This window comes from Muscardinus avellanarius (assembly GCF_963383645.1).
Source record: "Muscardinus avellanarius genome assembly, chromosome: 3".
NCBI lineage: Eukaryota > Metazoa > Chordata > Mammalia > Rodentia > Gliridae > Muscardinus > Muscardinus avellanarius.
This window is the reverse complement of record NC_137788.1, coordinates 137670220-137684772: the sequence shown is the minus strand read 5'-3', so window position 1 is coordinate 137684772 and position 14553 is coordinate 137670220. Positions and strand designations below refer to the sequence as shown.

The following is a 14553-nucleotide window of genomic DNA, read 5'->3' as shown; positions in this document are numbered from 1 at the left end:
AGAGCTGACCTTTGGAAATATTATTAGCTAATGGAAGAGGAAAAGATCCATCATTCATATCCCCTCCCCTCTTTTTTTTTTTTTAATAGCAACACTGGAAATTGAATCCAGTACCATCCTACGTGTGTGTGTGTGTGTGTGTGTGTGTGTGTGTGTGTGTGTATACTGGGGTATTGGGGATGGAACTCAGGGGCATTCTACCTCCAAGCTATACCCTCAGCCCTTTTATTTTTTTGTTGTGAAACAGGGTCTCACTAGGTTGCTAAGAGTCTCACTAAGTTGCTGAGACTGGCTTCCAACCTGCAATCCTCCTTTCTTAGCCTACCAAGTACTGGAATTACAGGCATGCACTACCATGCCTGGCTTTTTTTTTTTTTATGACACGGTGTTGCTAAGTTGCTGAGGTGATCTTTGAAGCTGTGATTCGCCTGTATCAGCCTCCCAAATACTGAGATTATAGACATGCGCCACCATACTGTGTAATCATATGCTCTTTAGAGATAGTCCAGACCGTTTTCATAAGGATCTTGAGAGTTTTCATGGGTCCCTAAAAGCCAGCCTCCTGACCTTGAGAAATATTCTGGCCTTTGGGAAGCCATGGATGAGTGCACGATTGACCTTTTAGTATTGACCTCCCCTGAGACTCATTTGCTCTTGGCCTCTGGGGAAGCTGTGCTTGGGGCCAGTCCAGTTGGAAAGCATTCCTCTAAAACAAGTTTGGCCTTAGTAGGAAAAGGAATATCTTTTGGTTTTTTTTGTTTTGTTTTGTTTTTGTTTTTTTGCAGTACTGGGGATTGAAGCCAGGGTCATTCTACCTCCAAGCTACACCCCCAGCCCTATATTTTAGTCTTTATTTTGAAACAGGGTCTCACTGAGTTGCAAAGGGCCTCACTAAGTAGCTGAGGCTGTCCAAGAACTGCAATCCTCCTATCTCAGCCTCCCAAATGCTGGGATTACAAGCGTGTGCCACCATGGCTGGCTCAAAAGGAATATCTCTTATTCAGTCCTCACAACAGTCTGATGATTTTATCATTTTAAAAACATTTTGAAGAAAGATAGCCTAAGTCATGTGCCCAAGGACACCTAGCTAGCTAGGATTTAAATGCTACACTTACCGTGACTTTACTACCCTATACCGCTCTCTCAGAGAGGGCCATTTTAACTTGGTGGAATGTTTCCTAACACGGACCAAGTGAGCATTTGAGAACTGCTAGAGATTAGGAAAGAGATATTTTCCAGAAGTAATAGAAAAGGTAATGCTTATATAGTTCTTAACTATATTCCAGACAAACTTCTAATTGTATATGTATGTATGTATGTATGTATGTATGTATGTATGTATATTTAATCTGCAAGGGAAGGCTGCTTATTATCCCCCATTTGTGACCGGGAAATATGACATGTCCTTGAGAAGTTAAAACTGCTAGTTTTGACTAAAACCTAGTAATGAGTAGAGCTGGGACTTGAACCTGAGTAGTCTAGTTCTTGACTCCACATGCTGAAGAGCCATGCAGTAGTGTATCTCAGCAGTAGACCTTGATAAGAAACTTTAGTAGAACAGTGACCTAGGAGCTACATGGCAGGAGTGGAGCAATGCCTTTAAAATATTTATTTGTGAAGGCTGGGGTATCGCTCAGTGGCAGAGTGCTTGCCTAGCATGTGCAAAGCCTTGGATTTGACCCCCAGCACTAGGGAAAAAAGTATACACATTTAGTGTGGAGTTTAGTCAAGAAATAAGATTGTATGTTGGGTATTTCTCAAATGATACTTTAGCATCTAGTGAAATGATTGTATGGTTTTTGTTTTTTGGTTTGGAATATAGTAATTACTTTGAATTTCCAATGTTAAGCCAACCTTGCGTCTCTGGGATAAACTCTATTTTCTTCTGATGTATTAGTTGGCCTATCTATATGTTGTTGGATTCTGTTTACTAAATTTGTTTTAATTTTTTATATCCATTTCTAAGGGGTATATTGATCTGTATTTCTGTAATTTTTTTTCCTTATGATGTCTGTCTGATTTTGCTATCAGGGTAACAGTGGCCTTATGGAATGAGTTAGGAAGTATTATTTTCCTCTTCAATTTTTTAAAAAGAATATGAAAAGAAATGACATGCTGGACGTGGTGGCGCACACTTGTAATCCCCGCGCTTGGGAGGCGGAGACAGGAAGATCGCGCAGGTTCGAAGCCAGCTGCACTGGCTTAAGGGACTCTGTTTCCAAAAATAAAAAAGTATAAAATAGGTCTGGGAGTGTGGCCCAGAGGTAGAAGGGCTTCCAGGAACCCCAGTACCACCAAAAAATAAAAAGAAAATTAAAAAAAGAAAAAAAGAAAAGAAATGACATTGTGCCTTGCCTAAGTATAGAACTCACCAGCAAGGTCTTCTATGCCTAAAGTTTCCAACATGGGAAGGTTTTTAAGGTCAACTTTGATTAATAGATCAAGGAAATTCAGATTTTCTGTTTCTTGAGTGAGTGTTGGTAGTTTATACCTTTCAAGGAGGTTGTTAAATATATTGGCATCAAGTTAATCATCAAATTCCCTTATCCCCTTAAGATCTGTAGACTCTGTAATGATGTTATTTTTCTATTTCCTGATACTGGTCATTATGTCTTCTCTTTTCCTAAGAGAAGACTAGAAGTTTTGGCCAGAAGTTTACCGATATTGCTCTTTTCAGTAAAAAAATGAGCTTTCAGATTTTTCTATATTATTCTCTGGAGGACTTCCTTTTACATTTCTGTAGTGAAGTTCTGTTAGTAATAAATTATTTTAGCTTTTGTATACCTGTAAACTCTTTCCTGGTAATATGCTGAGGCATTTGTAGAGTTTACTGGATCTTTTGCCTAATGTATAAATTTTTTTATTTTTCTGTTCTAAGCAGGAGGATAAATGTGGTCCTTACTCTTTCAGAAGTAATCTTCTAGCCAAGAATCCAAGAAAGTAGCAGCAGGAGCAAGAATTTTCAGAATCAGCAAGTGATGGACAGATGTCAAGGGAGAAAGGTGTATTTTCACTCAGAAGCAGGGGTTCTTAATTAGATACATAAAAATACCTCCGTTCTAAGCAGTGTACAGATAACTAATTAGCAAGCTAAAATGCCTTTAAAATTTCTGAGGCCCGTGTGGTGGCACACACTTGTAATCCCAGCATTTGGGAGGCAGAGATCAGAGGACCACGCTTCACGGGCAGCCTCAGCTACTTAGTGAATGAAGCCCCTTGCAACTCAGACCTGGTTTCAAAAATAAAGAAAGAGTAATCACCGGGCGTGGTGGCGCACGCTTGTAATACCTGAGCTTGGTTGCGCAGGTTTGAAGGCTCAGGAGACCCTGTTTCCACATAAAAGTATAAAAAAATAGGTCTGGGAGTGTAGCCCGGAGGCAAAGGGGCTTCCAGGCACCCCAGTACCACCAAAAATAAAAAATAAAAAAAGAATTAAAAATTAGGCTGGGGTGTCTCTCAAAGGTAGAATGCCTCTGGGTTCCATCCCCAGCACCGCAAAAGTAAAATAATATTTCTGGTTGAGGCATATTACATCTGAAACAGTATTGATAATTTCTGGGGACTTTAATTCCCTCTCCAGGCCCTTGTTATTCAGTGTTTTTGAACCTGCTAGCCTGGCCTTGAGGGGCGGGGCAAAGTCAGCTTATGGAACTAAGAGATGGCTTCTAGAAGGAGTAGCCAGAGGGAGGCCCAGCTGGATTGAAGAGAAAAGATTTTGGTTAAGTTGCAGAGTACCTCCCCTAGACTTTCTAAATTAAGTTGCTCATTAATGCTCATATTTGAAAGGCTGTTATGTTCACACAATAATTAGGTATTGTAGAGTGCTTAATTCCACAAATTAAGTCAGTTGATTGTTGAGGGTATGTTAACCTGAAAGCTTTTTTTTTTTTCCCCAGTACTGGGGTTTGAACCCAGGGTACTCTGCCATTGAGCAATACCCACAGTCTTTATCTTTTATTTTGAGACAAGGTCTTGCTAAATGGCCCAGGCTGACCTCAAACTTGTGATCCTCCTGCCTCAACCTCCTGAGTAACTGGGAATACAGGCCTATGCCTGTGCCTCTTTATTTGGGTTGTTTTTTGTTTTTTGTGTTTTGTTTTGTTTTTTTGGTGGTACTGGGGATTGAGTTGCCCTAAATTGCAGAGGGCCTCACTAAGTAGCTGAGGCTGGCCATGAATTTGTAATCCTTCTGTCTCAGCTTCCCACGTCCTGGGATTACAAGTATGCACCACCACACCAGCTAGAAGCTTTTTTTTTTATATACTCTGTCAAATTCAAACAGTTGTTTTCACTTGGGGCGTGTGTGTGTGTTTTATGTTTGTAGCACTGGTGATTAAACCCAGAACCTTGTGCATGCTAAGCAAGTGTTCTACCACTAAGCAATACCCAGAATCTGGCATCTTTAAGCAAACAGCATCCCATGTGCATTTTCCTACTCAGACTCTGAGGGAGGAAAAAGGCTGACCAGCAGATAGGGTGTGTCTTAGTTGCCCTTGGCTGCCTAAAAGCTCTTTCCAAATACCATCCAATTAGGCTTAGGGCTTCAACATCTGAATTTGGGGGGGACACAAACATTCAGACTCTAACAAGAAGTATAGGGTATAGCAGTTGTATAAACACAGTGACTTGAGTCTTTTTTCATTTTCTCATTTCTGGGTACATTGTGCCCATACCCTCCAGAGTCCTGAGCCTTGGTAATAGCCTGTGTACTACATACCTCAAAACCAAGACCTTTTTTTTTTTTTGCGGGTCTGGGGATGGAACCCAGGGGCATTCAACCTACGAGCTACACCTCCTGCCTTATTTTTAATTCTTTATTGTGAAACAGGGTCTCACTGAGTTGCAGAGGGCCTCACTAAGTAGCTGAGATTGTCCGCAAACCACGATCCTCCGGTCTCAGCCTCCCAAATGCTGGGATTACAAGCGTGCACCACCACACCCGGCAAAACCAAGAGCTTTTGAAATTGGATTGAATTCAAATATCTTGTTGAAAAGAATTGGCCTGAATGTACCTTACCAGTTACTGTTCACATTCTGTGGGAAAAGGAAGATTTCTTAGTAGACTGACCTCAAATTGCTTGTCTCCAGGTTCTCCTTTGTGGTCCAGTTGGTCCAAAGCTACACGAACTTCTTGATGACAATGTATTTGTTCCACCAGAATCTTTGCAGGAAGTAGATGAATTCCACCTCATTTTGGAGTATCAAGCAGGTAAGGGAAATGAGTACGAACTGGTGGTAAGACTGGTCAGAGACTGTGTGGTTGGCCTGGAGTTTGACTGTGCCACAGTGTCATCTTTATAAATTAGCAGGATCCTGTTTGTTCCCTCATACCAAAGGTTTCTCTAGCCATTGGTCTGCCGAGCTGATAAAGGTCATTGTCTACAGGGAGAAGGATACAGTAGTATTACAACATTGAAGAAAATCTCAGGTCTACACACAGAACTTTCTGAACCCAAGAGAAATCAGGCTGCAAGAGTAGCATCTTAAAGAAAAGTGAAAATGTTTTAAACACATATTTATAGTAAAGTTTTTCTTTCTTACTAAGAGAAAGGCAAGTAAGATTTGCTCAGCTGAATTCTGCCCTGGGCTTTTCTGGCTGGACTTGCCCAAGCTGCCTAGGATTGGTTCCAGGTTTCTGCAGCTTTCTTTGGAGCACCTTATTTTTTCCTTGGGGTATAAGTAGAAGTGTTTTGTATTTAACATCACATATATTCCATTATGTAATATTCTGATGTTTACAAATCTAAATTTATCCCACCCCAGTAGATTTTTATTTTACAAAGACTAGAGCTCTTTCTGTAAGAATCTTAAATACCTGGACATATTTTGAGTTTGTGTATTCCCTTTTGTATCTTTTTCTTTGCTCAAAACTCAGACTGTTGAGTTTCTGATTCATTGTGACTCAGTTCATTATTAATTCATGTTAGAGGCCCAATCATCCAAACAGACTAATTGGTACCTTAAAGCAACACTTGCTTAATCCTCCTCAGTAGACTGCTTCCAGATCAAACAATTAATAGAACCTCACCTACCTAATTAACTATAATGCATGATATGATAGTGCTTCTTAGCCAGGCGTGGTGTTGCATGCTTGTAATCCCAGCATTTGGGAGGCTGAGACAGGAGGATCGAGGTTCGCAGACAGCCTCAGCTACTAGTCAGGCCCTTTGCAACTCGGTGAAACCCTGTTTCAAAGTAAAGAATAAACCAGGCGTGGTGGCGCATACTTGTAATCCCAGCATTTGGGAGGCTGAGACAAGATGATCATGGTTCACGGACAGCCTCAGCTACTTAGGCCCTCCACAACATAGTGAGACCCTGTTTCAAAATAAACAATAAAAAACAGGGGAAAGGGTATAGCTTGGAGGTCAGATGCTCTTGGGTTCCATCCCCAGACCTGTAAAAAAAAAAGATATGATAGTGGAATTATACCTTTCTCCAAGAACAAAGGAATTGTTGCTTGCTTCTGATTCTGTTTTGGGTGCTGACTAGAATAGAATCATTTGGGGGCCTAGAAAGGTCAAGTAAGTCTAGAAAGGTCTAGTAGCAGATGTTGCAGTAGATAATTCACTGATACACAAGTTTGGAGTTTCTTTCAGTTTTAGTTTTCCCAAATGGGAAATAAGGTAGTTTTCACTCCTGCACATTGTGGTGAGGATTAAGCACTGTGAGCTACTTAATGAATGTGGCTGCTGCCTGGAAGGGTCTGGAATAGCTAAGGTATGCCTCCAAGGTGCTGCCACGAAGAGTCCGGATTTGTCTCCTTCCCACTTCTCTTGGTGTCTACGCCATGAACTGGGCACCTCCGAAGTTCCTGGTTTTGTTTCTTTCCCTTTTTTTTCTTTTTTTTGTGGTGCTGGAGATTGAACCCAGGGGCATTCTATTTCTCAGCTATATCCCCAGCCCTATTTTAGTTTTTTTATTTGGAAACAGGGCCTTACTAAGTTGCTGAGGCTGGCTTTGAGCTTGCAGTCCTCCTGTCTCAGCCTCCCAAGTACTGGAATTAAAGGTATGTGCCACCATACCCAGATTAAGGTTCCTGGTTTCTCTCATTTTCTGTGGTGATTATGGATGGCAAGACTGATTTGCTGTTGAATTTGATAGCAGGGCCTGCTGTGGGTTAAGAAGACATCTCATCACTCGTGCGTGCTCTCTCTCTCTCTCTCTCTCTCTCTCTCTCTCTCTCTTTCTCTCTCTCTCCCTCCCTCCCTCCCTCCCTCCCTCCCTGTAAAACTGAGGAGTGAACCCAGGGTCATTCTACCTCCCAGCTATACCCCCAGTCCTATTTTTTTTTTTTTTTTTTGGTGGTACTGGGGGTGGAACCCAGAGGCTAGAAAGCTATACACCCAGACCCATTTTATATTTTATTTGGAAACAGGTTCTCACTAAGTTGCTGAGAGCCTCACTAAGTAGCTGAGGTTGGCTTCGAACCTGTGCGATCCTCCTGTCTCAGCCTCCCAAGCGCGGTGATTACAAGCGTGCGCCACCACACCCAGCATCCCCAGTCCTATTTTTATTACTTATTTTGCAACAGGGTCTCACTGCATTGTGGAAGGACTCACTAAGTAACTGAGGCTGCCTGTGATCCTGCAATCCTCCTGTCTCAGCCTCCCAAGTACTGGGATTACAAGCATGTATCACCACGCATCTCAGCTCATTTTAAAATGAGATTTTGTATTTGGGTTTATAAACCTCACATTTCAGTTTTTCTTTCCTATGCCGCCTTATTATTATTATTATTATTATTATTATTATTATTATTATTTTTTTTATCTTTTTGTCCAAAGCAGTGCCAGCCCTTTTAAGTTTTTCAGAATGGGTTTCACCAAGTTGCTGAGGCTGACCTCAAACCTGCAATCTCCCTTGTACTGGTGTTGCCAACTTGAGCCACTGCACCCAGCTTGCACTTATATCTTATAGGCCCTAGGAAGGAGCATAGTCAGGTGGCAGCAGCCTTCAGGTCAGCCTCTCAATGCAAGTCCATCCCCAGCTCCTCTCTAACCTTGCCAGGTAAATTTTGAAAGGATTCGTCAATTTTTTCTTTCTTTCCTGACAGACTTATTTTCAGGCTTGGGTTGGGAGTCATTATAGAGGTTTTGCTGACTTATTGGCTGAAGGCAGGATGATAAATTGAGAGAAGAGATTGCTTGCAGAAATAAATACAAAGCTTTGTTAGAGGGAAGGAACATTAACTGCTATCTTAGGCTGAGTTTCAATCTGTCTGCTTCTCAGGCTACTCCATCAGTCCTGTGTCCTTTGGAAATAGCTCCCCAGTTCCTCCTCGTCCTTGACTCATAAAAACCTCCTTCCTTTTGCCTCTATCACTCCCTGAAGAAATCGGTTTATTCTGAGTGCTGTGTGGTTCTTTTCTCCTGGGCTCACAGTGTCACTATTGGGCTGGTCCGTGTCTTGCTCAGTGGAGAATGTGAGTGTAATGTATTTTTCCCATTGTATGAAGTCTTGTTAACTTAGGAAATGTTGAATCTGGAGTTCCCACCTACATTTGTTGTTGTCGTGGTCCTATAGGTCGCCAGTGTGTCTTGCCCATTTTTGCTTGGCCGATTCATTCCCGTGGCTCTGTGCCAGGGAATGTGAGGCAGCAAGAACAGCCCTGCCCCCAGCTCACTATTTGCTATAGGAGATGGACACTTAAACCAATTAGTTCACAATTGAGTGCCAAGCCCTATAAAAGGTTTTGCATTGGTGGCCCTGGGGAGGAAGTGACCGAGTCAGCTTGGGCTGGGGAGGGGTAATTAGAAAAGGCTTCACTTTAGGGAAAAACTAGCACTTGGACTTTGTCTTGAACAGTAATTACTCCAAAGCACGTCATGCAGAAGCGCCTAGAGCAGCCTTGCCCTTTGAATCTAGTGCCCATCAGGGAGGAGGTGCGGTCCGACGGGCTCCTGGCATTTCAGCCTGCTCCTATTCCAGCTACGTGGCAGGGGCCCAGGGCACTGCTGCGAGGTGGAACTGCCTTGGAACCAGCAGCCTGTCCTGTCTGCCGAGACGCCCCTGGTTTGCACGTGTTGGCATTTGGAAGCCACACACTCTCTAGTGTTCTGTGTCTGAGAGCTCCGTGGCTGGCAGAGCTTTCCACAACTCAAGGAGAGCAACAACCCTGCAAAAGAGCCCCTTGAAAAAGCCTCGTGGGACCCATGTTGTGTTTGCTTCTCTGATAGATTTGGGTTTAGGTTTTTGGTGTGTTTACCAATCACCTCTTGGGTGTAGCACCATGCTAACCTTAGACACTGTAGCTGGAGTCCACTCGGCTAGCAGCCAGCCTGCTCAGGCTCCAGCGAGGCACCTGCCCCCACAGCTAGGAGACTGAAAGCCTCTTCCTTTTCTTCCCCGTCTGTTGACTGGGCTTTTCTAGGGGAGGAGTGGGGCCAGTTTAAAGCTCCCCATGCCAACCGGTTCATCTTCTCTCACGACCTCTCCAACGGGGCCATGAATATGCTGGAGGTGTTTGTGTCTAGCCTGGAGGAGTTCCAGCCTGACCTGGTGGTCCTCTCTGGATTACACATGATGGAGGGACAGAGCAAGGAGCTCCAGAGGAAGAGACTGTTGGAGGTAACAGCGCTGCCACGGAATCCCAGACCTCGGCTGGTGTTTTCTTCAGGTCCTGCCTCGCTCCCCTCCGTAGCTCGTGCTGCCTTGCCCTGGGTCCTGGTCTCCAGGGGAGACCAGCAGCCTGAATAGACAGTTCAGGACATCTCGCCTGAGCTGCTGCATCCTGTGCTGAGCTGAGTGTGGCTGCAAGCTGCAGGCTAGTAGTTTGTGTCCTTTGTGTTCTCTGTACCATCTCACTTCACATCCTCTGTGCTGTGGTTCCTGAAGATCTGTACAGCAGTTGACGCCAACTGCTCAGTTTACACCCCAGGAATAGGCTGACAGCACAGATATACAGGGGCAGTTCTTTGTCCTCTGATTCTGTAACCCCTGATGGCTCTCTGCAAGATACAGCTCTCTGTAGAGAAAAGTATCCCTTGTCCTCAGAGCTGATGGGACCCACACTGTTTGCATCTCCAGAGGATACACAGAAGGCAGTGCCCAGGGGGTATCCAGAGTGCTCAGGACCTGATCTTTCTTCCCTTGCCTGACTTCCTTTCCTTTCTAATGGCAGTGCTTCTCTTTGCAGGTGGTAACCTCCATTTCTGATATCCCGACTGGTGTTCCAGTTCATCTCGAGCTGGCCAGCATGACCAACAGGGAGCTCATGAGCAGCATCGTGCATCAGGTAACCGCAGGACAGCACGTGGGCCCTCTGGCCCTGACCCTCACAGGGCCTTGCAGAGAGGCTCTTTTGTTCAGTGGGCTGGTTCTGAAACAGGATTGTTAGCAGTGTAACTAATGGGTCTGAGGGTCATATTTCTCCCTCTGGAATGGGGATGTTGAACATGGTTTCTGCAGAAATCTAAGGAGAAAACTGAAAGTCCAGCTCAGCTGCTTTCAGTTAAACTTCAAGAAGCACAAAGAAAAGCTGGGTGAGCTTTGATTCCCTCACCACAAGTACATAGGAGTTTATCTCCTGCCTTTGGACCACAGCAGTGATTAGGATAAACTCGAGTGAGACGTAAGAACACAAGCTTTGGACGCCTGGATCGCAGGCCAGCTTTGCCATCTACTGGCTTTATGAACACGGGCAAGTTCCTTAACCTTGTGTTTTACTATTATTTAACCAGTTAATTGGTAATATATAGTTCAAAAATCAAAATGTATTCAAATATGTACAATAAAGTCTCCCTTCTTCTAGTTCTTCCCCTTCCTCTACCTTTACCTATCCTTTGTAATTTCTTTATTAGCTTCATATATTTATTTCCAGAGTTATTTTGTACATGAATAAGAAAATACAGGAATATATCCTTATATTTTGGTTCCTTTTTACCTAAGAAAGATAGCATAGGTGCTGAATACACTGTTGTACACTTTGCTTTTACTCACTGCGAAACCTTGGGGCTCTTTTGTGTTGCTACAGGGGAAACATCCTGCTGCTTTTCACAGCCTGGGGTTAGAGACAATGTGGCAGCTTCTTGGTTTATTTAACCTGTATCTCTCAATGAGTAATTTGGTTGTTGACTGTCCTTTGCTCTTAAATAAGATGCTGCAGTGAATAACTGTACATTATGTGAGCAGGTACATATGTATAATAAATTTTAAGAGGTAGAATTACTTGATCAGAACATCATAAAGCATTTGTAAGTTTGAGATTGCCCTTCATGGGCAAGTTTACTTCCTACTATCCATATTTAGAACATGTCCATCCATGGTACCTTGTTTTTTGCCTTTGTACATCCAACAGACGCTTTGTGTGAATACTTCATGTGCTTGCCACTGGAATGGGATTAAAAATTTGCATTTGAAAGCCTAGTACACCTGTAATCCCAGTTACTTGGGAGACTGAGAAAGGAGGATCATGTTTCAAGGTCAGCCTGGGCAATTTTAGCAAGACCCTGTTTCTAAATAAAAAGGACTGGGATTGTAGCTCAGAAGTAGAATGTACTGGGTTCAATTCTCAGTAACACACACAAAAAAAATGAAATAAAAAATTTGCATTTGTATCAGTCTGACAAGTGAAAAGGGACATTTCAGAGTAGGGATTTTTTTGGGGGGGGTGGGGAATAGTTTTTTGGGTGGTGCTAGGTATCAGACCCAGGGCCTTGCGCATGCTAGGAAAGCACCCTACCACCACACTACAACCCAGCCCTCTTTTTCTTTGTAATAAAGTTTTTACTTTTTAGGAAAGTTTTGTTTGTTTTTGTGGTATTGAGGATTAAACCCAAGGGGATTCTATTTCTGAGCTATACCCCACAGCCCTATTTTTTATTCTTTATTTTGAAACAGGGTCTCACTAAATTGAAGAGGGCCTCACAAAGTAGCCGTGCCCAGCTTTTAGGGACATTTTAGATTTACAGAAAAAGTGATCAGAGTACAGAGAGCTCCCCTACAGGCCCAGCCTCCTGCACTACAAGCATCCTTCACCAGAGGCTACGTTTCTTATAGTCAGTGAACAGACATTGACAATTATTATCACTTAGAGTCTATAATTTACAATTGGGTTCACTCCTGGTGTTATAGTTTTTATTTGTATTTCTTTTTTTGAAATTGAGTTTATCTTTCCACTTAAAAAAACAATGAGCCAGCTGGGCATGGTGACGCACACTTGTAATCCCCGCGCTTGGGAGGCTGAGACAGGAGGATTGCACAGGTTCGAGGCCAGCCTCAGCTACTTAGTGAGGCTCTTGGCAACTTAGTGAGACCCTGTTTCCAAATAAAATATAAAAAAGGTCTGGGAGGATAGTCCAGAGGTAGAAAGCCTCTGGGTTCCAACCCCAGTACCACAAAAAACAAACAAACAAAAAAAAAACTATGAGCCATTTTTATTTCATTTTCTCTGAAACTACTTAACCCTTGTGAACCTGATCTATAAATGGGAGTTAGTTCCTTCTTCCCTCTGAGGGTTACAGTAAGAATTGGATGGAGAAAGGACTTAGTTCAGTGTCCAGCATAGAACATGCAGGAAATGAAAGCTGCTGTCACACCAATAAAGGTGTAGACCATTCCTCCCCGCCACAAACACACACGTGCGTGCGCGCGCGCACGCACACACACACACACACACACACACACACACACGAACAGAAAATGGGCTCAGTGGCTCCTGTTTATTACCCTTTCCACATAGTGTTATTCTTCAAGACAGACAGTCTTCCTAACCCATACCTGCTTAAAAAGTTTAGCTGTAAAATGAAATAGTACTCTGGATTCTTGGTGTCATGTATGCAGAGCTGTTATGTTATGACCCTGACTATATACTGCTCAGGTCTTCACTTTCCTGGCGTAATGCCTGCTGATGCTCAGGAGCTGAGAGCCATCTCCTGTCGGTGGTAAGAGCATCCGCGGTGTACACAAAGGCAAACACCAAAGGCTAAGCACCATGGAAGGACATCAAAGACCAGCTCTGAAACAGTGTCATGGTGACCTGAGTGCCAGGGAGTTCTGGCCTGCCCTCCCTGTTCCCAACATCTCTTAGGAGCCAGGTTGTACCCACCAGAGAGAGACCTGTCGTTGTTTCTGTTAGCAGGTCTTCCCAGCAGTGACTTCCCTTGGGCTGAACGAACAGGAGCTGTTGTTTCTCAGCCAGTCGGCATCTGGACCTCACGCTTCCCTCTCCTCCTGGAACGGTGTTCCTGATGTGGGCGTGGTCAGTGACATCCTCTTCTGGATCTTGAAAGAACATGGGAGGAGTACGAGCAGAGCCTCAGACCTCACCCGGATCCATTTCCACACGCTGGTATACCACATCCTGGCAACTGTGGACGGACACTGGGCCAACCAACTGGCGGCCGTGGCTGCAGGAGCACGTGTGGCTGGGACTCAGGCCTGTGCCACCCAAACGATAGAGGCCAGCCGCGTGTCTCTGCAGGCCCCCGGAGAGTTCATGACGTCCCGCTCCGAGGCAGGCTCCAGGGTCACATTAAACCCAGACAAGCCGGTGGTAGAATGGCACAGGGAGGGAATATCCTTCTACTTCACGCCAGTGTTGGTGTGCAAAGACCCTATTCGAACTGTGGGCCTTGGAGATGCCATTTCAGCTGAAGGACTCTTCTATTCAGAAGTGCACTCTCACTATTAGGAAGGTTTTGGATAATTTTTCTGAGGAAGGAGAACTAGCCAACTTAAGAATTACAGGAAGAAGGCTAAGATGGAGGGCTTCAGAACCATTTCTAGATCTAATTGGAAGATAGCCAAAGAAAAATGCAGATAAAACTGTACATATAACATTCCAGCCTGTTGGCAATTACATAAAAACATTTCAGGTCCTCATCAAAATTTAGTTGTCTACTAATGAGACTGGATTTTTGTTTTATACATTGTGTGCTACAGGGGTAAAAAACTCAGTTTCCCAAAATCCCCAATTTATGCAGTGTCAAATATTTTACACCAAACTTCTACACCCTTGAAAGTGCGTCAGCCAGAGAAGTGCTCTCCTGCCTCCCGGAGAAGTGCACGGCAAGCCTGGCGAGCAGGTGATGTCTGTTCAGTGTTACCACGGCAGTATTCAAGGAGCATACTTTCTCAGTGTCCTGCTCTCAGCCATGGCCGGAGCCACAGTGAGGACAGGACAGGCCCCCCTGGGCCGCGTGACCACAGCCAAGGCTGGGAGCCTGCAGCCATTCATTCTGCAGTTGGGTGGGATTCTGGCGGCATTGCGAGCTTCCTGCCTCAGCTCCTTAGTTTGTAGCTGGCCAGTCCAAGTCTCCTGTGGCCTGGGCTCAGCCTCATTGCCCAGGATATGCATTCTACAACAGAAGACTCATATTTGTTCTTTCTGAGCCTCGAAGGACTTTGCTTTTACAACTGGAATATACTCTGTGTAACAGATCATATATTGTTTATGTTTTCATTGACGTATCCATCAAAGAGTTTGACCTCTTAAGAGCCCCAGAATCATGAACAAACTTGTCATGTTATATATTTATTTTTTTATAAATCAAGACCTCTGTGTGCTTTTAAAAATATTAAAAACAATTTACATTTCAGGAATCCTAAGTG

At 43.9% G+C, this 14553-nt stretch overlaps 1 protein-coding gene across 4 annotated transcripts in view; it reads left to right on the top strand.

The window, feature by feature from the left end:
• The window catches only part of ADPGK (ADP dependent glucokinase), a gene marked incomplete at both ends in the record, with an annotated part of 29855 nt that extends 16222 nt beyond the window's left edge, over positions 1 to 13633 (top strand). Inside the window, 4 exons of one of the 4 annotated variants that reach the window (XM_080691995.1) lie at positions 5089 to 5209; positions 9374 to 9570; positions 10139 to 10237; positions 13082 to 13633. In XM_080691995.1, coding sequence (XP_080548121.1) covers positions 5089 to 5209; positions 9374 to 9570; positions 10139 to 10237; positions 13082 to 13633 — 969 coding nt within the window. Of the gene's footprint in view, positions 1 to 5088; positions 5210 to 9373; positions 9571 to 10138; positions 10238 to 13078 lie in introns of all 4 variants that reach the window. The other 3 variants (XM_080691994.1, XM_080691997.1, XM_080691996.1) reach the window with 3 other exon arrangements.
• Between the last annotated feature and the right edge of the window lie 920 nt (positions 13634 to 14553).